Raw genomic sequence first — 23,785 nt, 5'->3', positions numbered from 1 at the left:
TACTTTCAAAATGGCGATTAAACATCAAGTTTTTCAACCATTTTCTGGTTATCACTCGAGAACTACTAATATGGTTGAATTTGAAACTAGAAAAATTATTGAAAAATAACCATATTGGCAGTTTTCAAACGAAGGCTTAAAAATGGTTATTTTTGAAGCATAAATGGTTAAATGGAAATGAGCGTGTGTGAGCCTGTGATCAAAACTCGCGAAAATGGAGTCGACAGAACAGCTGTGGGTGGTAAAATCTTGCGCATTCATCACAAGAACAAGGATCTCTCGCATCGTTCCATCGTTAAAACGTTAGTAATCGCGAATTCCACGGTGTCTCGAATGATTAAGCGGTTCGAGAAACGATTGACCACCTATCGGAAGCCCAGAAGTGAAGGAAAAAGTATGGAAAATCCCGACTCAAGTTCAATCTATTAAACCATGGTTTAAGGCTAACCTTTGGGATAATCGAGTGGAACCACCGACCCTGCTCATCCTCGTCCCATTTGCGCTGCCAGTTGACAAGAGAGTTTCTTCGAGCCAAATAGTAAAATTCGCTGAAGACGATTTCACGTTGATACGTGTCGCCTTCCATCGCTCCCACCTTTGCCAGAGAGTCTGCCTTCTCATTGCCCACTATCGAGCAATGAGAGGGAACCCAAACAAAGGTGATGGTAAAGCGACGTTTTGATAAAGCACTCAAATTATTTCGTATCTTCTCGAGGAAGTACGGCGAGTGCTTTCCCGGTTTTATCGAATGGATTGCTTCAACAGAGCTCAGACTATCCGTTACAATATAGTAGTGTCCACCTGGCCGTGATGCGATACAGTCCAAAGCCCAGTGAATAGCTGCTAACTCCGCTACATATACAGAGCATGGTGGCTGAAGACTGTGTGAGGCGCTAGATATTTCGTTGAACACTCCAAATCCTGTTGTTTCCTCTATAAGAGATCCATCGGTAAAGTACATTTTATCAGCATCGACGTGTCTATATTTAGCTTCGAAAATTCTTGGAATCAGAAGAGGACGATGCGAGACCGGGATTCCACGAATTTCCTGCTGCATAGACAAATCAAACTGGACAGAAGAATGATCGTAGTCTGGGCTACAAACACGAGTTGGAGAATACGAAGAAGGGTTTACCTGCATTGACATGAGGACATGGTATATAGACATAAATCTAGTATGAAGATTTTGCTCAAGTAACCTTTCAAAATTCACAATCACCAATGGGTTCATGACCTCACACCTGATGAGGAACCGGAGTGATAGTAAATTGAATCGATCTTTAAGAGGAAGTATTCCTGCCAAAACTTCGAGACTCATGTTATGAGTTGAGGGCATACAGCCCAGAGCGATGCGGAGGCAGCGGTATTGGATTCGCTCGAGTTTGATGAGGTGAGATTTGGCAGCTGACTGGAAGCAGAAGCTACCATATTCCATCACTGAGAGGATGGTTGTTCGATACAATTTTAAAAGATCTTCTGGATGGGCTCCCCACCAGGTGCCAGTGATTGATCGAAGAAAATTGATTCTTTGTTGGCATTTTCCTTTCAGATACTCAATATGGGCTCTCCAAGTACATTTGGAATCAAACCAAACCTCAAGATACTTAAAACACCTCGATTGAGTGATCGTTCTGCCTAGGAGTTGAAGCTTAGGTTGAGCAGGTCTATGTTTTTTAGAGAAAACGACCATCTCCGTTAACCATAACCATGTTTAATAATCCTAAAAGTTCAAATCTACTCATGTAAACGTTACCTAAATATTCTGCAAATAAAATCATTGATAAGTATTGAACCAGAACAAAACTTTATAGATCCCAGGGTTTTAGAAATTCAAAAATGACCTCAAATCGATTCAGTTTACTGGTCAAACCAAAGCTATTAGGAAGACATAAAACTGTTACTATGGAAATTCGTTGAGCTGAGCCATAGATTGTCATTGAGCCGGAGCCATGATAAGTCGCTGGGCCTAGCCGGAAATCGTCGAACTTGTACCTTAGAAAATTGGTGAGCCAAAGTTATAAAGGAGGTCATCGAATCAGCAACTAAATGGGAGGTCGTTGAGCCACAGAAAGGTTATCGTCGAGTAAGCTAGAAGGAAGGTCGTCGAGTAAAATCAAAAGGTCACAAGTTCAATGCGACAAGTATGGTTTGATAGGTGTAGTCAAGAAGGAGTAACTACAGGTTCAGAAGGAGTCATCATCAAGTTTCATTTGAGAAAATTCAATACATTTCCTGTTTTTCGTCAAAACTAGGGATTGGATCGATTCGCAATCTGTCAACGCATTGCGACAGTCCAGGGATAAATAATCTCAAAGGATTCCCAAAAAAAAAAAGAAATTGTATAGACTGAATTGTACTCCAACAGGGTCCATATCTGTGAACTCTTCACACTCTTTCACTATTGAGATACCTTCAATTTCAATACCCAGCTCCTTCTTTCTGTCGAAGCCATTACACCCGGAAATGTAAACAATCTGGTCTCCACATTGGTTCACAACTCCCGATAATAGAAAACTCAAAACTTAACACTTATACCACTTTGTATATTTTACAACTTAATAGTTTAATAAGTACAGCTTATACAGATACCTACTCATATGATTCGATCATACACATGCGCGCAAGACACATATTCACAATTCATCTCTTCCTCAATCGTTTTTCCGCTTGGCAATAAAACGATCCAACAGGCCATGCATAATGCTACCCGGTATCCTTTGGTTCCGGTTGATCAGATCCTCGATGGCGTAGGCGACCTTCTCCTGCAGTTGTTCTGGGGTCAGGGAGGGGTCGTATGGTATCGGTTTCCCCAAGTGGGACCGAAATTTGACCGGAAACCCACCGTAAACCGGTCGCACCGGGAAGCGTACCGCGTTGTACAACCGTACAAACAGGCCCTTGGCAAAGCCGAACGAACGGAAACCCTCCCGCAGGTTCTCGGTGAACATTGGAATGATGGGCTGTTTGGGAAAATAAATTATTTATGCTACCTCAACTCAGTTTTAAAAAAAATATGGGGACAACTTACGGCTCTCGATTCGATCGCAACTTTTGCAAAGCCGACCCGATTTCTCCAGAGCAGTTCGTAGTTGCTATCGCCGAACTGGGCCTCGTAAACGCCACCCGGGGAAATCGATAGCAGGTTGCCCTCTTTTAGTACGCTGGAACAGGATTGTACCGTGCCGGGGCTGATTTTCATGACCCGAGCCAGAAAACTCCAGCCGGGTAGCTTTTCCAGGAAGCGATCTCCCACGGTGTAGACCAGACGGGATCGTTTCAGGTATACTCGGGCCACCAGATAGTACATATCGATCGGAATCGCCCCGTGATAGTAGATGATAAGGGCCGGACCTTCCACCGGGAGATTCTCAAGGCCGCATACTTCGTACCCTGTCAATAGAATATTGTTACACTTTAGTTAACAGATGTCTATTGAAGTTATTTTCCAACCTACCTACATGGTTTTAACGATTTAATGTGCAATGTATTTCATTCTTCATCATTTTGCGTGATTAGACAAACATTGAATTTAAGAATTGAATAATTTATTTGAACTAAAGTTTTGAAGTAAGTATTATTCGTAGGTGCCTATTTCGAAAAACTGGAAGCTCACTTCGCTTTTTCTTTGCCCGTCATACTCTAATTAATCATCAGAAAATCCTCACAAAATGAATATTGGCTATAATACAACTGTTTAAATAATTAAGGATCCATTTTTCTTTCTTCAAAGGAAATGATTACAGAAAACGGGACAAAAGAGTAATACGAACCGAGCTAAGTAAAACAAATCATAAAAAACACTGTAGCCGGCACTGGCTTGGCTCAGAATCAGAATTCAGTACGCATCAGTAGCCGAATAAAGAAAAAAAAACGAAAAATTAAAAACAATAATTAGGCTTACCATGAAAGATCCACCCGTGCGAGTCCCAAACGAGGGCCACCAGGGTGCGGGCGACGTCCCAAAAGTCGAAATCGCCATCGTTGTAGACTTGCAGTATAAAGCGACTGCGCCAAACGAAACAAAAATTTGCCAGTATCAGACACACCGGTACTAATCGTTCGGCTTAATAAATAATTCCCCCTACTTTGCTAAAGGCGATCTTCACCCCACGGCGAAATACTAACCTGTGCAGTTTGTATACGTACAAAAACGATATGGAAAGGTAAATGAGTAACACGAAGAGCGACGGGAGCAAAAAGGTCAACATAAGTGGGGTCAGCAGCCGGTACAGCCATATGGAGTAATTCAAATCGATGTACTGGTCTGGAAAACAGAGAAGGAAATTAATTGTCACCGCTGACTGTAAACAATGGATGACCCGAAGGACCTCCGGTGAACTCTACTCACCTATGTAGCTGAAAATCGTCGAGTACTTGATGGTTTCATTGTTGAGGGTTATCAGTTCCTCCGGCACAGTTCCCATGGTCGCGCAATGTGTCGCGTGATGTACTGATTTTGCGGATTTGCTGTGAGCAGCACTACTATCTCGCAGTGCTCGCTACTATCTCTCCTTAGCCTTGCGGTTCAGTTCGGTTAGGTGAAATTTTTCAGGAGAGGTTCCAATGTTTAATACATTCCCCTATGGTTCCCCCCTTTCGTCCAGGTGATGCTTCTAGTTGCAGACTGATAAAATTATCATTTCAAGTACCTATACTATTTCTTTTGTGACGTAAGCGCTGTCTTGTCAGAGTTCTGTCGATATGGAATCGATACATTCCACAGACAAAACGCCTCAGATGTATGCCATCGTTCCCTTCGCGTAATCCATTGTGCCAGTTTGTTGTTGTTGTTGTATGTTGAGGAGAGCTCCACTGCAGATCGTTGATTGATGTGATGCGCTGTACGCCTCAACAAAGCACCACATCGGAAGGTACCCACAACAAGAATGTATTGCACTTTCTCTTGTTGATTGTGGCGCCCTTGTTTGCAAATTTTGGATTGAGAAAAGATTCGCGTAGTCTGGCTAGCTTGTCGATTCTTCAAACATGACCTCGAATTCGGGCAAACACGAAATTGACGCTTTTGATTGGACGACAACAACAGTCAAGCCTCAACACATCAGCTGCAGAACACAAAAAAAACACAACTCGCTAGAGGCAAACAACAAGACGTCGTCTTTCCAATGATTTTCTTTTTCAAAACAACAATCTCAACTCAACACAGAAGGTCTGCTGAAGGCCCTCTATCCGCTCTTTCGAAGCTGCGCTGCTGCCATCTGGGGTAGTACGATGTAGCGTGAGCAACATTCTGGGTGAACGATAAATTATAGACAACTTTACATTGTTCGAGTTAAGTTTTCATAAATCCAAATGATTTTGAAAAAAAAACACTCCTTTGAAAAATTGGAGTTTGTTTTAAAGTAAATTTAAATAAATTAGCCTGGTAGGAGAGTCAATTCTATCTGATAATTCCATTTTAAAAAAGTCAGTCGGTCAGAGAAAACTAACATGGGGCCGTTCAGATACCACCTGGACAACTTAGGGGGGAAGAGGGGGTATGAAAATGTCCACGGAGAGGGGGGTAGAGGTTTGAGTAGTGTCCACGTGGACATACTTACTTTCAAAACATTTTCTTAAGGTGAATAAATATTAAGATGTTTTAATCAAAATCTTAAAATTGCAAAGCTTTCCAGTTTAAGTTTAAGCAACTAGTAGCCACTTGAAAGCAAGTTATAAATATGATAATTTTGAAATTAATAATAATTATAATTATAACAAATTAGATTAAAAAAAACAATTTCAAATCTGTCCACGTGGATATACGGGGAGGGAGGCAGGGGTTTGCCAAATGTCCACGGAGGGGGAGGAGGGGGTCAAACATCTCATTTTTCTGTCCATGTGGTATCTGAACGGCCCCTATGTGAATCAATCTTTTCGTCCATTTTCTGAACATTTAATTTTTGCCAATAATCAATATTTTTTATCATATCTTCATATTAAACTTTATGCGATTCTCGTTGGTCTATATAAAAGAACGATTTTCTCGTTGTTACTTTAAACTATAACTATTGGATTTGGTTTAGTTGTTTCATTTTATAAATACGTTATTTAAAAATTTAAATAGTTTCAGCCTAAGACAGTATAAAATGTTAAGTTTTAATTTAAAATTTTCTACGGCTAGTGGTTGTATAAATATAATTTTCAATAAAGTTTTCCAAAAAAAAAAATGAGATCATGAGGTCCGATAAAAATACAAAACATTTTATAACCCTTGAACGATGGCAATTGAAAAGCATTTAAGTAAACTTGAATTGTGTAGTAATCCAAGGATATAATTTTTTTTCATGTCAACCACCATCAAATATAAAAATCCGCTTTCCAGCTTTAAAATTATTACGCCTGATTGTATGCAGCTGCAGAAGGAAGCCTAATAGAAAATAGCAAAAATTTATGTTTTTTCGAATAAAAAATTCTACCTTACCAATTGTTGGGTCTTTCCCAAATTTTAAAGGAACGTTAATTGACTACTCTTTTAACAAACTGCAATTGAAAATGTGCATTTGGCTCGAGTTTTCATTCAAAAATATGTGAAATACTGAGAATAGTTTTTGGAGTAGTAAAAAATTGACCTTTTTTGATGTCGATTTGCGATGCTTCACGGTACATACACATTTTCTCCTATAGCTCACAATAATCTCTGAACCTTCTACTCCAAATCTGTATCCGTCATTTTCTGAAAATCCTAACCAAATCAAAGAAAATAATGATTTATTAGAAGCTAGTATTTCCACCCGTTTGTTTACATTTTCTTGCACACACACGTGCTGTCAAAAATTAGCTTCGAAATCGCGAATTCTGCTTTACGAGCCGTTTGCGAATCGTCTATTCGTAACGCGGGTTAATTCAGGACTGGTCAATCAAAAGTTCTCAGCGAGAGAGAACGTAACGCGCGATCACGATTTGCTCTTCTCGCTCATTTTTCGGATTGTTTACACGCTAACTTTTGGCTACCCCTTAACGAATACTTTTGACCCGTTATTCGATAAGACTGGGAGAACTATCCTTTTTAAGGATAAAGTCGCTGTACCCCTTAAGGGGTACTCAGCTTCATAACGCTTGTAGCGGATCAAAATTACCCCTTATTCCAAACGACCGGATGAAGATTACCCCTTATTTGAGACGCTTTCGTATGGTGGAAATTTTAAGAGCCGCTTATGGAAAATATGTTTGCTGGGAAATAAATCACTACAAATATCATGTTCCATTTGGTTTATTAAAAAATTACAATAAATAAATTCATTCACCATTTTTTATTTACCATCCATGTTAATCCACCGCGATTCCGGTTTCACTCATCGGCTAACAAATTTCCAACGCCCTCGTCCGGAACTGTGCAGTTCTGAAATAATTACATGAATAATTAAAATCTCACAAAGGAAGCAAAATAATCATACAATAAAATACTTACAATCTTCTCCATCAAGCAATTTACCGAGCAAATGATAACGCTTTCAATGTAACATCTAAAACTACCCCTTTGAAGCGGACTCGAGCTTTTTGAAATAAAGGGTAATATTGACCCGATAAAATGACCCGTTATTTGACAGATCGTTGCGGTTCTCAATAACGGGTCAATTTTACGCCTTTAAGGGGTAGCCAAAAGTTAGCGTGTACATCATTATGTTTGGAAATCAGAGAAAAAATATTGTCTTCTATTTAAATATCAGCACATCCCAAATCATCTATCAATAGATTTAAAATCTTTATAAAAATTTAACTTATTTTTTTCACAAATAAAAAAAAATAGAATGATAAACAACAACGACAAAAAATATAAAATTAAAAAAAAACAAACACACGCAGAGAAAACTTGGATTTTGATACAAAACAAAACTGACTTTGACTCAAAACATTCAGTTTTTTGAATCAAACTTCTGTTTTCTTTGAATCCATGAATTATCGTTCTGATTCAAATGAATAATTTTTGAAAGAAAGAATTAATTTTTTGAACTGAATAATTTTGGACTTTGATTTTAATCAAATTCTTTGATTCAAAAGAAATTTGTTCAATTGCACATTTCGTTTAAAACAAAGTAAATTTTCTTTCAACCAAAGAAAATTATTTTTAAAAGAAAGGGATAATTTCTTTAAATTAAAACATTAAAATTAGAAGATTTTTTGGAGTGAGCAAGAACCGAATTTCGAATAAATTTTGTCCGGCTGTGTTGAAAATCAAAACCAGTGGATCTGAGATAGCTTTTTAGGAGGATTCAGGATGAAAAATGGTAAGTGTGTGTTAATCCATTAATCAAAAAGTGAATGTTTAAGATTTTATATAAACTCTTGCATTGTTACAGGACCACGGCTGATTCCGTCCCAAATCCAGCGGTCTGATTATCTTCGGCCCGATCTTCAGCGGTAATCACCAATTGGATGACCACTAAAGCTAGCAACCGGAGCTGCTTCCGGTAGTATATTAAGCGGCCGAAGAAGAATGCCCTCAGGCCAAAATTAGGACCGGATGATCAACCCCCTGGCAACTTGACGTTTCCCATACAAATCGCGTGTGCCAGTTTTTTCTGGTTCTCTGGTTCTGTCAAATGGAAAATCGAGCTACTCAACATGTCGGAAGGACCCATATTGAAATATGTTTTCTGTTACTGGTTCAATAACTAAAAAAAAGTTTTGAATTTGGAACTTTTTTGCTATGTTTTATGTGAAGTGAATCTGTTTTTAAAAGTTTAGTCTAAGAAAACGAGTAGAGCGTTAATTTGTGTGTCCTACATAAGGTATAGAAGTTCTGGACTACTTTAAATAAATTACTGATATCCAGTAGTTTTTTGGGACAAGTTTACCTTCCACCGAAACTGTTGAAGACACTCAAGCACAATAAATGTGAAATACAACACAACCCTATCAATCATTAAGAGATTGCCATAAGTTGCGATGCATATGAACATTTTAAAATAACAAAACAATCACATTATAGCAGAACTTTTGCCATCCCGCATAATCAATTACAATATATAGAGAATATTCTATATTGTCTCTAAACGTTATCGTTTATTGTAAAGTGAACAGTATATGTACAATAACACAGACCATATTAACAATCTGTATTATGATTATCTGTTAAAGTACCATATGGGGAAAGGGCTGTTAAGCATGTTTACCATTCAAAAAGAGCGATTTTTTCGAACAAATATTTCATGCTACATTATTGGATACGGTTAAAATATCATCCACTTTTGGCGAGCAAAACAATCTACCTGAATGTTCTAGCTACGTTGGAATACAAAATCATAGATTTCATCAACTTCAATGGATATAGTTTGCTTATAGTAGTTTGTAGTAAAAATAACGCTCAATCATACGTTCCGCATATTGTAAAATATTTTTAAAAAGAGCTTCCCTGTACCATAACCAATATAGTTCCAATTCTTTCCCACAAAAAATAAAATAAAATTAAAAAATTTAAATGTTGAGATTTTTATTTTTTATTTCTGATATTATACATGGATTATACAATCTTACCTATTTGTGCAGATCTGCATTGTTCAGCCTTTCAGTAGATTTTTTTTCCGCTCTCCGCTCAGCAGAGATCTTTGTTTCTGTAATTTCATTAGTTTTATTTAATCTCACTAGTTTTTATCGATAATATAATATAGTTTTACTTACTTTTCGCGTTCTGTGTGTTTTTCTCAGCGTGATTCTTTTTTTTCGGAGCCATTTTGAACACAGTTTTCAGTTCCGAACCTGGCGTGGGGTTGCCGACACAAATTTTAACGAAGTGAAGTGAAAATTAGCAGATGCTGAACCCAAGAGCGAAAAAATGCATAAGCTCACAACTACATCTTAAAATAACAATATTAGTTATTATCCGCAAGAGGTGAAATGATAACGACTTGTCTAACTCATACAATGTTGTCAATGTTGTTTTTTTTTTAATTTAATGTCTAATGCTAAGAAAATATAAGGAAACTTTGTCGTACACTGTTAGAGTCCTGGATAAGGTCCAGAGACAATATTCAAAGGTTGCAAATTTTTATTCTCTTATTATACTATACTTACTAAATCATATATCATATTGTCACTGTCACTGATACGATCCTGTCATAATTTATTGAGGTAATAAAATTTTGAACATGTATAATGAAATGATACTTGGAAGATATTTCATACTGGTACTGCTACCAATATATTAAGTTAATAGTTAGTACTATATCCCCAACTGTTTTTAATTATGCGGGATTTTATAGAAAAACTGTTCCTACACAATATACAGTACCGTTCATAATTGTATAGAAATTGGAAGCCAGCGCACTGTCACTTCGACTTTGAACTTCCATAACTTTTTACTCTGATGATATTTTTTGATCAAATTTTTTGCGTTAGATAGATCAACTATCTCACTACTATATCACAAAATTTGAGCTTTCTGGAGTTTGTGTGGCCTGAGAAACAGTAAATCTACGAAAATAGGACTTTTTGGACTTTTCTCATTCAAACTGCAATATCTCTGAAACTACGCTACATTTTTTATTGAAATTTTGCACAGTGATTGTTGAAATAATAAGTTAGCATGTCTGAAGTTTTCGAAAAGTTCTATCGATGAGATCAAAAGTTACGCGAGGTGCAATATTTCAGGCATGAACCTTGAAATGCGATTTCTATAGAATTTTGGACGAATGTTTCCATAGGAAAATCAAATTCTCTGTTTAACAGCCAGTAAATCTATTTCAACCGAAAAATCACAACAATATCGCGAGATTCTGATTTTAAAACACAAATGGATCATTTATTCCATTTTTTCTTTTCTTCAGTGCTTTTGCCAGACATTTTTTGTCTGATTGGTGGAGGAAACGATATTGTTCTCATGAATCGTCCAAAATTCTATAGAAATCGCATTTCAAGGTTCATGCCTGAAATATTGCACCTCGCGTAACTTTTGATCTCATCGATAGAACTTTTCGAAAACTTCAGACATGCTAGCTTCATATTTCAACAATCACTGTGCAAAATTTCAATAAAAAATGTAGCGTGGTTTCAGAGATATTGCAGTTTGAATGAGAAAAGTCCAAAAAGTCCAATTTTCATAGAATTACTGTTTCTCAGGCCACACAATTTCCAGAAAGCTCAAATTTTGTGACATGATAGTGTGATAGTTGATCTATCTAACGCAAAAAATTTGATCTAAAAATATCATCAGAGTAAAAAGTTATGGAAGTTCAAAGTCGAAGTGACAGTGCGCTTGCTTCCAATTTCTATACAATTATGAACGGTACTGTAGGTATAAATCGGTAGAATATTGAACAAGAATAACAATTTTGGTTAAAACTTTTTTTATTCATTCGAAAGTTATGAATTTGCCTGATTCGCACTACATTTAATAGTGTGCCCTTTCCATATGCATGACTCGGAAAGTATATAAACAAGTGGCACACATGCGACATCTGCGATTTTAAAACAGACACACGAAACTCGACCAAACTGTCAAGTTGCCAGGGGGTTGCGGATGATTCAATTATAGTGAACCAGTGTTTGTGTTAATTTTGCGAATAAGAATGAATTTAAGATGCAAATTATTTCTTTTTATCATTCAAAATTCCTAATAAAAACTTCGGGACAACAGAAAATATTTCTTCCAATTGGAATAAAAAGAAAAGGATTCAATGAACAAATCCTTTTAAATCTAAATCTAAATTACATTGTAGCAAACGAAAACAACTTTGCATCAAATGAAACTGTTTTTTGTTTCAAAGCATTAATATTTTGATTCAAAGATTTTTCAAAAGAAAAATTCTTTGAAACAAAGAAAAATGCCTTTGAATCAAAGGAATTTTTATTTATCCCAAAATCAAAGGAAAAAATTCTTTGTTTTTGCGGCACTTTCCTTTGAAATAAAAAATCTTTTCGCTGCGTGCACAAACAAAATTACAGAAACTAAAAAAAATTGCAGATATTAATTAGACAATTACAAAAATGACAAAAATGGCAAAAAAGACATCAATGACAAAAATGACAAAAAAAAAAAAAAAAATAGAAAGAAAATTACAATTTTTTTGTAGAGAAATGAATCCAACTGTGTTAGATGAAATTTCAGGGACTAGACAAGAGAAAATCGATGTTGAAAAACATGCGAAAAAAAATTCGCCTTGTCTCCCGGTAGGACTTGAACCCACATCTTGCGCCTCTCCGGGGTCCATGTATTAACATTCTACTACAGGAGACCAACCTGACCTCTACAAAAAAAAAGTTTCGCTGACTGAATGTTTGAGTCAAGACCCATCTCTGGGTCGCAGTTTAAAAATAGAAAATTACAATATTGAAAGAAAAAAAATTACAAATATGACAATTACGACAAAAATGTCAAAAATGACAAAAAAAAAATTAAAAAACAGACAAAAACAACAAACATGACAAATATGACCAAAATGGTAGAAATGACAAAAGTGGCAGAAATTACAAAAACTTCAAAAATAAAAAAAAATGACTTAAAATACAAAATGGCAAAACAATACAAAACTTTATAAAAAAATTAAAATTAAAAAAATATACAACAACAAAAATTTCAAAACAAAATGACGAAAATTACAAATTAAACAAAATTATAAGAATGAAAATAATGATCATGATCATAATGACAAAATTTACAAAAAGTATTTTTTTTTTCTCATCATGTTTTTGATGCATTTAGCACTTTCCTTGTTTTGTTTGTACACGCAGAGAAAACTTGGATTTTGATACAAAACAAAACTGACTTTGATTCAAAACATTCAGTTTTTTTAATCAAACTCCTGTTTTCTTTGAATCAATGAATTATCGTTCTGATTCAAATGAATAATTTTTGAAAGAAAGAATTAATTTTTTGAACTGAATAATTTTGGACTTTGATTTTAAACAAATTCTTTGATTCAAAAGAAGTTTGTTCAATTGCACATTTCGCTAAAAACAAAGTAAATTTTCTTTCAACCAAAGAAAATTGTTTTCAACAGAAAGTGTTGACACGGCCTACCCAAGTAACCATAAGCACTAAAGCTTTGCATTTTTATAGCTTTACTCCAGCATTCAAGTGCTAAATTACACTATATCAGCATACCAAGTGCAATTTTGCATTACAACAGCCCTTCGAGTGCTATGCTGCATGAAATTAGAATTATACCACTCTTTTAAAATGCAACTAGCATTTCATCAGCTTTACACAATGCTTTAGAAATTCATCATAGCTCTAAAACAGAATAACAAATGCTATATTTTCTAAGCATTAAATTCGCATCAAACAAGCTTGCTTAAATACTTTTTTGCACTATTTGAGCACTACACTGGCATTAGGCCAAAGCACATTAGCATTGATTGATGCTGAATCAATGCAAATTTAGGGCACCGGTTGCAAGAAATTTGATTCAAATAGGACTTTAATTTCAAAGATTTAACGCGGACCTGATAGGTCCACAAGCAGAGTTACTGAAAAATGTCCGATCCATATGGATGTCATGAGTTCGATTCCAGGTCATCTTCACCCGAAAAATAAAAAATAAAAATATTGAAAATTCAAACCGAGAGATCCCCTTAATATGCATCAGCGAATATCAAAATAAGTCAAATTCATTATCATGGCAGAAAAAATGGAGCCAAACAAAAATCGAAGTTTTTTTTTACCCGCATGGTTGTACCTCATTTGAACGCCATTTGCATTTTCCCAGCATTTTGCCCGCCAACGCTATAGCATCAATTCAGCATAGCACAGTGCTTTTATAGGGTTATACCAGTTTCTGTACTAAAGCCGCAGTTAATTTCGCCAAACCTGGCTCACAGGGCTAATATGATGCACAGAATCAAGCTCTATAGCTGATGTTAGAGCAGAGTTGGTGCTAGTTTTTAGTGCTTATGGTTACTTGGGATCTTTTGTTTCCAAAATTAGTTCCCAAAGTGATCAAAAAGCTCCGTCAGTTATATGGAAGACCTGAAGTGTTGCTGCAACACTATATAGAAAAAGTGCAAAAATTGCAAAACCCGAGAGCAGACAAACTTGCCACGTACATTCCGTTCGGAAATGCTGTTGAACAACTCTGCGAGCATATCGAAGCAGCAGGATTGTCTTCACACTTAATAAATCCGATGCTCATACAGAATCTTGTCGATAAACTTCCCGCTAACGACAAGAGGGAATGGGTCCGCTACAAGAGACGAAAGACATCCGTAACTCTCCGTACGTTATCCAAATTCCTTTCGACCATTGTTACTGAAGCCTGTGAAGCAAATGCCGATGTTGAATCGTCAGAAAACAGATTATTTTTAAAATCCAAAGGTGTAGAAAGAGGAGCCCTGTACAGCCACAGCTGTGAAGCTAACACCAATCAAGTGTATCACTCACAAAAACCTTGCAAGGTCTGCGGCCGTACAGATCATCGATTGCGCTTTTGTGATGATTTTAGCAGATTATCGATAGCACAACGTTTCGAAATAGCGGACAAATGGAAACTGTGCCATGTCTGCCTCAACGATCACGGCAAACTACCATGTAGGTTCAATAAAATACGTTGCAATGTGGGAGAATGCCGTGAGCGACACCATCCGTTACTTCATCCGTCAAACGAAACTGTAGTGGTCAACACTCACTTTCCAAAGAGTTCAACTCAAATTATGTTCCGCATGATTCCAGTAGTCTTGACGTTTGGTTGTCGGACCGTTCGCACGATTGCTTTCATCGATGAAGGAGCATCGGTTACTCTTCTAGAGAAATCTTTGGCCAAAAAATTGTCTCTAAAAGGTGAGAAAGAACAGCTCACAATAAACTGGACCTCGAATGTTTCACGGATCGAAAAAAATTCCCTTAGAGCCAATATCGAAATCTCATCTGCTTCGGGTGACCAGCTGTGGTTGCTACAAAATGTTCGCACCGTAAAAAAACTGTTGTTACCGAAACAAACGCTTGATTTCAATAAACTCGTCGAGCAGTATACTTACCTGAATGGATTGCCAGTTCAACCTTACGAGGAGGCAAGGCCTGGAATCCTCATCGGTCTCAATAATATTGACGTGATAGCCCCGCAGGAAACCATAAGTGGAAGGATTGGTGATCCGATTGCGGTTCGGTCCAAGCTAGGGTGGACTGTATATGGGCCTATAAACAGAGAGTCCTCAGGGGAAGTAAGTGGATATGTTAACGTCCACATGAAGACCACGAATGAAGAACTCTATGACCTTTTGAAAGTTCAATACGCCTTGGAAGAACCTGTGGGAACAGTCCAGCAATATTCCAACGAGGATAAAAGAGCACTCCATATTCTAGAAGCAACCACAATACGAATTGGTGACCGCTTTGAAACCGGACTGTTGTGGAATACGGATGAACCACATTTTCCGGACAGTTATGCTATGGCTTTAAGACGCTGGAAGCAATTAGAGAACCGTTTAGCTAGAAACCCTGAACTATACGCTAATGTATGTGTAGAGAATATTGATAATAGATAGAATAAATATTAATTTCATTGGAATGAATTAAATTATATTAATTAATTAACAGTGTTAACAGTTCGTGTGAACTACCCTGTATACAATAATAATTGGTTAATCGATTTCGAGAACATCGATGTTCCTGTCAAGAAAAAAGGCATGCGAGAGAGAGTATCATGGGAAATACTCAACAGACAACGCTTGATAAGAGAGTGCGAGAATATCCTGTAGCTCGAAAAATGAGCACATGCATGAGAGGAGTCAGTTTATAGAGCAAGCTTGAAATAGACGGATCGTTCGCGAAGTTTAAAGTTTTTGGTGAAAAAAAAAATAACGAGGCCTTGAAAGAAAATGGCTATTTTGGTGTGAATGTCTGGTCGTTCACGACAATGGCGTGGTTGGCAGATACGGTACCAGCTCCAAACCAGGTACGTTATCGTAAAGCAAAGTTTTCAAGTCATATGAATTTAGTTTTCCTTAATAAAAGATTGAACTTGATGATAGTCCCGTCTCTCATTTTCTCGAACAAATAAAAATGGTGGTGTTTACTATATTTGATTCTAGTGCTAGTACAGAGTGATGTTGAAAAATGAATGTGAAAACAGGTAATAAATAAAGTGGTGTTGATTTTCTAGCAAATTCGGATAAAATGAAACCATTTGTACCCCTGTAAATAACGTAAAATGTGAGTAAATGGCATTTCATCGAAGATAATTATTAGTTTGTGATACAAAAAAAAATTATTGGAAAATAAAAATTAAAAATAATGGTATTTATATTTCTAATGAAAATTGAAGTTCCGTTATCCCAAAAAAAAAAGGAATGGTAAAAAATGTTCGATTAAAAAAACATAAAATAAAATAAGGTAATTAAGGATGTTCCTTTATGGTTGATAAGTACTAAAAAACGTTTGAAATTCATTGACATGGAATTAATAGTGTGATGAACATTTTTGATTTGTTCGAAAAGATTAAAAAAAAAAAAAAATAGTGACAATTGTCGAAAAAGGTAAAAATAAAAAAAAACGGTTATCATTTTTAGGGTGTTACACAATTTGAATTAATTGAAATTAAAATGAAGTCCTGTATTTGGGTGAATGACAGTCCCAAACAGGTTAAGTTTTTAAAAAAATAAATAAAATTGAAATGAAGTCCTGCCTTTGGGTGAATGACAGTCCCAAACAGGTTAAGAAAAAAAAAGTAAAATTTAAATGAAGTCCTGCTTTTGGGTGAATGACAGTCCCAAACAGGTTATGTTTGAAAAAAAAAAGTTAAATTAAAATGTAGTCCTGCGTTTGGGTGAATGACAGTCCCAAACAGGTTAAGTTTAGAAAAAAAAACTCAAGATAAAAATGAAGTCCTGCCTTTGGGTGAATGACAGTCCCAAACAGGTTAAGTTAAAAAAAAGGAAAATGAAAATGAAATCCTGCTTTTGGGTGAATGACAGTCCCAAACAGGTTAAATTTAGAAAAAAAAACTCAAGATAAAAATGAAGTCCTGCCTTTGGGTGAATGACAGTCCCAAACAGGTTAAGTTAAAAAAAAGGAAAATGAAAATGAAATCCTGCTTTTGGGTGAATGACAGTCCCAAACAGGTTAAATTTAGAAAAAAAAACTCAAGATAAAAATGAATTCCTGCCTTTGGGTGAATGACATTCCCAAACAGGTTAAGTTAAAAAAAAAAAAGGAAAATAAAGTCCGTCTCTTGGGTGAATAAAAGTCCCAAGAAGGAAAAGTTTAGAATACAAAATGTAAAATTAAAATGAAGTCCTGCAAACAGGTTAAGCTAAAAAAAAAACTTTTAGGAAATGATAATGAAGTCTTGCTTTTAAGATGAATAACTGTGCCAATCAGGTAATGTTTGACAAATTAAAAAAGCAAAATTGATAAAAGTTAAGTGAATAGAGTAGAAAGTTTGTATAAACAAAAATGTAAAAAGTGTTGATTAAAGAATAAAAAAAGTGTTTACACTGAAAGAAATGGAAGATGTTTAGGACGAAAGACAAAGAATAAAAGCAAACAGAAAAAAAAGAATGAATGTCAAGGCAAAGAGTTAATGAAATTTGCAAGCTTAAGTGTAAAGTACACAACTGTGAATAACATAAAAGAGCAAGGGTGAATCAAGAAAAAAAAGTGAAATGAAAAGTAAAGAATTGAGAAAGTAAGAGTAAAAGTTAGAGTAAAGAATGAAGAGGTTAAAAGCAGAATGTAAACAGCAAAAAAAGGAATCAATGAATAAGAATCAATCCAAGAGGAAGTAAGTAGAGATGTAAGTATTTAGTAAAGACTTATAGTTGTTGAGTAAATTGTTGAAATAGAAGATCGAAGGGCTAATTGTGAATAAAATAATAAGAATTAAAACATAGACGTGAAAAATAAAAGACAACGGAAAGAAAGTTCAAACATAACAGTCAGAGAAGAGAAAACAGAATAAAGACAGTAAAGGCAAAGATAAAAGAATAAAAAAAAGAGTAGTATAAAAATAAAAGTAAAAGCAAAGCGAAAATATAAAAAAAGCACAGAATAAAGATCCAAGATGCATCAACACAGAAAAATAGACAAAGGGCAGAGTGTATAAAATTAAGAATAAAAAAAGCAAAGTAAGGTAAAAGCAAAGAGTAAAAAAAGCAATGGCTAAATTAATTCGTAATAGATCGATTAAAAGGTAAAAAAAGAAGTTAAAATGAAAAAAGGGTTGAGTAAATAAAAAAGAGTAAACAGGGTAAAGAGCAAACAATTCAAAATTGAAATTAAGATAAAAAATTCGAAGGAAAAGTAAAGAGTCTTGCGCTAAGAGTAAAAAAAAAATTAATAGTAACGAGTAAAAAAAAAAATGAAGAGAACGGAGTATAGTGTACAAGGACAAGAGACGAAAGTAAAGAATGAATATCAAAAAGTAAAGGTAGTAAAGATAAGCAAAACCAAAGAATTTAGATTAGAAAGTGGGAAGAGAAGAAAAAGGAGCAACAAATTTAAAAAAATAGTGTAACAAATGTTACAAGATAAAAGAAAAATATACGTTATGGAGAGATAAAAGAATAAATAAAATAAATAAATAGTAAGAAATGAAGAACTAAAAAAAAAGAAATTTAAAACAAAAGGAAAAGTAAAATAAATAGAGGGGAATGCTAAGACAAATGTTAAAAAAATGGTTACGAGTGAAAAGGAAAGAGCATAAATTTAAAAATAAGAAGTCAGCTGTAGTGTTATGAGTAAAAAGTATAGATCAAAGAGTAAAGGGAAGAGGAAAGGAGCAAAAAAAAAAAAAGAAAAGCAAAGTGTAAGAGTGAAGTATAAATAGAAGAAAGCTCAGAATGAAGAATATCATGAGAAAAAGGCAAGAAGAAAGAAGCAGAAATAAATTGCAAAAATCAAAAGTAAAGTTTTATGAAGAAGTAGGCAAGAATTTAAAAAAAAAAAAGTCAGAGTTTAAGAATCAATCCGAAAGTGTAGATTATAGAGTATCGAGTACTGATAGTGTAATAGAGTACTGAGTAAATAGTTCATAAAAAAAGGTAAAGGAGTTAAGTGAAAAAGTAAAGAAGAGTTAAAAAAAGCAATTGCTAAAATGAAACGTTATATACAATTAAAATGAAAAAAAAAGTAAAAAAATTGAAAAATAAAAAGTAGGAACGAATCAATAACTACCAAGAAAAAAAAAAAGTAAAGATTGCACAAATTACAAAAAAATTAAAATTTTAAAGAAAAATAAACGGTTCAAAATTTAAAATCATTGGACATAAAGTGAAAAGTAAAAAGTGAAAAGTTCGTGTAACTTTCAAACAGTATAAGTGAAAGAGAATAGTAAGAGGGAAAAGCAAAGTGTAATACAGTGAAGAGTGTTGAGTTAAGAGTAAATAAAAGAGAGTAAAAAGCGGAGAACATAGATAAAAATGTAAAGAGAAGAGGGAGAAAAGTGAACAAAAAGGAAGTGAAGTGTGATGGGTAGAGTTAGAGCAAAGTGGGAGAACCAAAAGACAAGGAGAAAATAAGTAACAAAAAAAAAACTAATAATGCATGCTTCAAGAACCGATAGTCTTGAAATAGAATTCAAGAATAGAAAAATAGGACAAGATTAAGAATCAATCCAAATGTTAGGATTATAGATTAATGAATTAAAAGTAAAAGGAATAGAGTATCGAATAAATAAATTCCATTCGAAGTTTTAAGAGTTAAGTAGAGAATAAGTAATAAAGAGCGGGGAACAAAAAGAAAAGTGGATATTTAGATAATGGAGAAGGAGAAAAAATATATTTTTTAGTAATTTCTTCTTGAAACGGTTTATACTTTGAGGTTAAAAATATGTTTTCTTAAAATTTTGTTCTTTACTATTAGTTATCATTTTTTAAGAGAAAAGAAAGAAATAAAAAGAAAAGAAATAAAAAGAAAAGAAATAAAAAGAAAAGAAAACATGAAAATAAAAGAATTGTAAACGATTGTTCTTTATATCATAGTAAAGATGGTTTATTTTTGCATGCAAGGAGAAAAGGGTGAATGGTATAGGACAGATAGTTTAAAGTGAAAAATCTATATCAAATGATGAAAAGTAAGAGTTTAGATACTTGAGCTGAGGATAAATAGTAACAATGAAAGAATAAAAAGTAAGCAGCATAGTGTACAAAGAAACCAGTCATAAGTGAAAAAAAGAAAAACAAAAGAAGTAAAGATTCAAGAATAACACGAAAGAGGGAAGAGTAAAAAGCGAGAAGAGAAGAGAAAGGAGCAAGAATTTAAAAAAAAATGTAGCAAAGGTTACCAGACATAAGAAAAAAAAACGATATGGAGAGATAAAAGAATAAATAAAATAAATGAAAAGTAAAGAATGAAGAACTTAAAACAAAAAAAAAATTAAAACAAAGGGAAAAATAAAATGTATATAGGGGAATGCTAAGACAAATGTTCAAATAAAAATGGGTCGGAGTGAAAAGGAAAGATCATAAATTTTAAAGTAAGAAGTAAGCTATAGTGTTATGAGTAAAAAGTATAGATCAAAGAGTAAAGGCGAGAGGAAAGGAGCAAAAAAAAAAGAAACGGCAAAGTGTAAACACTATAGAGTGAAGAATGAAGTATAAACAGAAGAAAGCTCAGAACGAAGAATATCATGAGCAAAAGGCAAAAAAAGTCGGAGTTAAAGAATCAACCCGAAAGTGACGATTATAGAGTATCGAGTTATAAGTAAAGAGAATAGAGTACTGAGTAAATAGTTAATAAAAAAGATAAAGTGAAAAAAGAAGAGTAAACAAGGTAAAGAGCAAACAGCTCAAAATGGGAAATAAGAGTAAAAAAAAGAGTTAATAGTAACGAGTAAAAAAAAAATGAAGAGAAAGGAGTAGAGTGTACAAGGACAAGAGTCGAAAGTGAAGAATGCAGATCAAAAAGTAAATATAGTAAAGATAAGCAAAACTAAAGAATTCAGAGTACTAAGTGAAACTTAATGGATATAAAGTTGAGAATAAATAGTAGAACTAATGAGAGATCAGTTGAAGTTAAAACAGAATGGAAAAGTGTAAAAATATATAAAAAAAATATTGAGAGAATAGTTAGTGAAAAAAAAAAAATGACCTTAGAGAAAAGAGTAAAGAATAAAGAGAAGAATATTATGGATATAGATTGGAGAGATGAGGGAAAAGAATAAAAAAAAAAGAACGGGTTAAGGACAAGGTGTTAAAAGCAAATAGTAAAAAAGTTGAAAGTAGAGATAATAATAAACCGCAAAGAAAAAATTATTGAATAAAAAATACAGAGTGAAAAGTTGAGGAACAGGCGGGAAGTTAAAGAAAAAGGACAAAACAAAATTTAAATAAACAATAATGAATATAGATCAGACTGTAAGCAAAGTAGAAAATATTTGAAAGTAAAGTGGAGAGTGTAAAAATGTAGTGCAAAGAATAAACTAAATGGCAAAGGGTAAGAGATAAGTTTAAATTAGTAACAAAGACAACAGTGCAGTGTAGAGAAAGCGTTAATAGCTTAAAACTAAAGAAAAAAAGCAAATCGTACAGATTTATGAGTACAAGTAAAGATTCAAGTTAAGAACAAAAGAGTTTAGAATTTAAAAAAAACATAAAACATAATTTAAATTAAAAAAAAACATAAAAAGGGAAAATGACTATCCATAGAGAATACATTTATATATAAATGTGTAAACTATCTTTTCGTGAGAATATATTCTCCTTAATGAAGTACTAAAATGGTTGTCCATGTATCAAGCGTATACATAAGAAAAATGTTGTTTGGTATATGACTCATGGAATAATCTTCTGTTTAGGGTGTAGGGAAAAATAAACTTAGGTTCAGTTTCAAAATTTGTTTGTGGTAAATTTGTAAAATAATACTGGAATTTCTTTAGATATGGAATGGAACTTCGCAATGCTGCTAGTTTTTTAAAATTTGATGAAGGAGTTATCCTTAAATTATAGAAATTAATATATTATTTATATAAAATATTCAAAATAAAAAAAAAATACCGAGGAAGGTATTGTCAACAATTTAATAATATGAGTTAACTAGTAATAGTACAGGTGGAGGCGAATGTAGAGAATATTGATAATAGATAGAATAAATATTAATTTCATTGGAATGAATTAAATTATATTAATTAATTAACAGTGTTAACAGTTCGTGTGAACTACCCTGTATACAATAATAATTGGTTAATCGATTTCGAGAACATCGATGTTCCTGTCAAGAAAAAAGGCATGCGAGAGAGAGTATCATGGGAAATACTCAACAGACAACGCTTGATAAGAGAGTGCGAGAATATCCTGTAGCTCGAAAAATGAGCACATGCATGAGAGGAGTCAGTTTATAGAGCAAGCTTGAAATAGACGGATCGTTCGCGAAGTTTAAAGTTTTTGGTGAAAAAAAAATAACGAGGCCTTGAAAGAAAATGGCTATTTTGGTGTGAATGTCTGGTCGTTCACGACAGTATGCACTCAAATCAAAGAATACGTGCGAAAAGGATACGCTCATACAATAACGTCCGACGAATTATCCACGGAACCCCACAAGACTTGGTATTTGCCACTTAACGTGGTGCTCCATCCCAAGAAGCCAAATAAAGTACGTCTGGTGTGGGATGCAGCAGCCACGGTTAAGGGAAAGTCTTTGAACTCGCAGTTATTGAAGGGTCCGGACATGTTAGTGTCACTCCCGGCGGTGATAAGCAAATTTCGTGAGCTTAAGGTGGCATTTGGTGGTGACATCCGAGAGATGTACCATCAGATTCGCATAAGGGGCCAGGACAAACAAGCACAAAGGTTTCTGTTTCGAAACAATCCTTCTGAACCTATACAAACCTTTGTGATGGACGTAGCTACTTTTGGAGCGACCTGTTCTCCGTGCTCTGCCCAACACATTAAGAATCACAATGCCCGAGAGTTCGCGGATCGGTACCCCGAGGCATCCGCAGCTGTAATTTACAACCACTACGTGGATGATTATTTTGACAGCACTAACACGGTAGAGCAAGCTGTTCAGAGAGCCACAGAAGTCAAGTACATCCACAGTAAAGGAGGGTTCGAGATCCGCAACTGGGTCTCAAACTCAGACGAATTTCTAAAAAAAATGGGAGCCGCAAAAAGTGTGCAGTCGATTCATTTCAACCACGACAAGCAGACCGAAAGCGACAGAGTGTTGGGCATAAAATGGGATCCCCGTGAAGATGTCTTCTCATTCTCTACCGCCCACCGAGAAGATATGAGTAAATATTTTACCGGAGATGAAAGGCCAACGAAACGTATTGTGCTCAGCTGTGTTATGGGATTCTTCGACCCGCTGGGTTTACTTACCCCGTTCACAGTGCATGGAAAGTTGCTAGTCCAGGACTTATGGCGAAGTGGCTGTGGATGGGACGAAAAAATTGACGATGAAGCCTGTACGAAATGGAAGCGCTGGATTGGTCTTCTTTCTCAGGACGAAGAAACGCGTATCAGTCGTTGCTATTTGGGTAATTTGCATCACGACGCAGTTACATCCATAGAAATTCACACATTCACGGATGCTAGTGAACATGCATATGGATGTGCAGTATATTTTCGGATTAGTTGGGCTGGAGGAGTTAATTGTACGCTGGTGATGTCGCGCAACAAAGTCGCACCATTGAAACGAGTTTCAATCCCACGTTTGGAGCTTATGGGTGCTCTTTTAGGTGCGAAGCTCGTGAATGTTGTCAGGCAAAATCATAGTTTGAAGGCTTCAAAATGCTTCTTCTGGACTGATTCTAGGACGGTGTTGAGCTGGGTTCGATCTGAGCCGCATAAGTATCAGTCGTTTGTTTCTTTTAGAATCACGGAAATCCAGGAACTTTCTAACGCTAGTGATTGGCGATGGATTCCTAGCAAACAAAATATTGCTGACGTTATGACAAAATGGGGCTCTGGTCCGCCGTTA

The 23,785-nt window shown here is 35.0% G+C and overlaps 1 protein-coding gene across 1 annotated transcript; it reads right to left on the bottom strand.

Annotated features, from left to right (window-relative positions):
* Positions 1-2,542: 2,542 nt before the first annotated feature.
* On the bottom strand, positions 2,543-6,082 carry LOC129760133 (transmembrane protein 68-like). Its single transcript, XM_055757717.1, has 5 exons — positions 4,349-6,082; positions 4,126-4,264; positions 3,902-4,005; positions 3,029-3,390; positions 2,543-2,960 (listed from the first exon to the last, which is right to left on the bottom strand). The coding sequence occupies exons 1-5, from the start codon at positions 4,422-4,424 to the stop codon at positions 2,652-2,654; spliced, it is 990 nt and encodes a 329-aa protein (XP_055613692.1). The 5' UTR covers positions 4,425-6,082; the 3' UTR covers positions 2,543-2,651.
* Between the last annotated feature and the right edge of the window lie 17,703 nt (positions 6,083-23,785).

Source organism: Uranotaenia lowii, unplaced genomic scaffold, assembly GCF_029784155.1.
Source record: "Uranotaenia lowii strain MFRU-FL unplaced genomic scaffold, ASM2978415v1 HiC_scaffold_465, whole genome shotgun sequence".
NCBI lineage: Eukaryota > Metazoa > Arthropoda > Insecta > Diptera > Culicidae > Uranotaenia > Uranotaenia lowii.
This window is presented reverse-complemented; position numbering and strand designations above follow the sequence as displayed.

Coding starts and splice junctions, on each gene's coding strand:
- LOC129760133 (XM_055757717.1), bottom strand. CDS start 4,424: ATGGGAACTGTGCCGGAGGAACTGATAACCCTCAACAATGAAACCATC. Junction 4,006..4,125: donor TACGTATACAAACTGCACAG/GTTAGTATTTCG, acceptor CGTTTGGCGCAG/TCGCTTTATACTGCAAGTCT. Junction 2,961..3,028: donor TTGCGATCGAATCGAGAGCC/GTAAGTTGTCCC, acceptor TTTCCCAAACAG/CCCATCATTCCAATGTTCAC.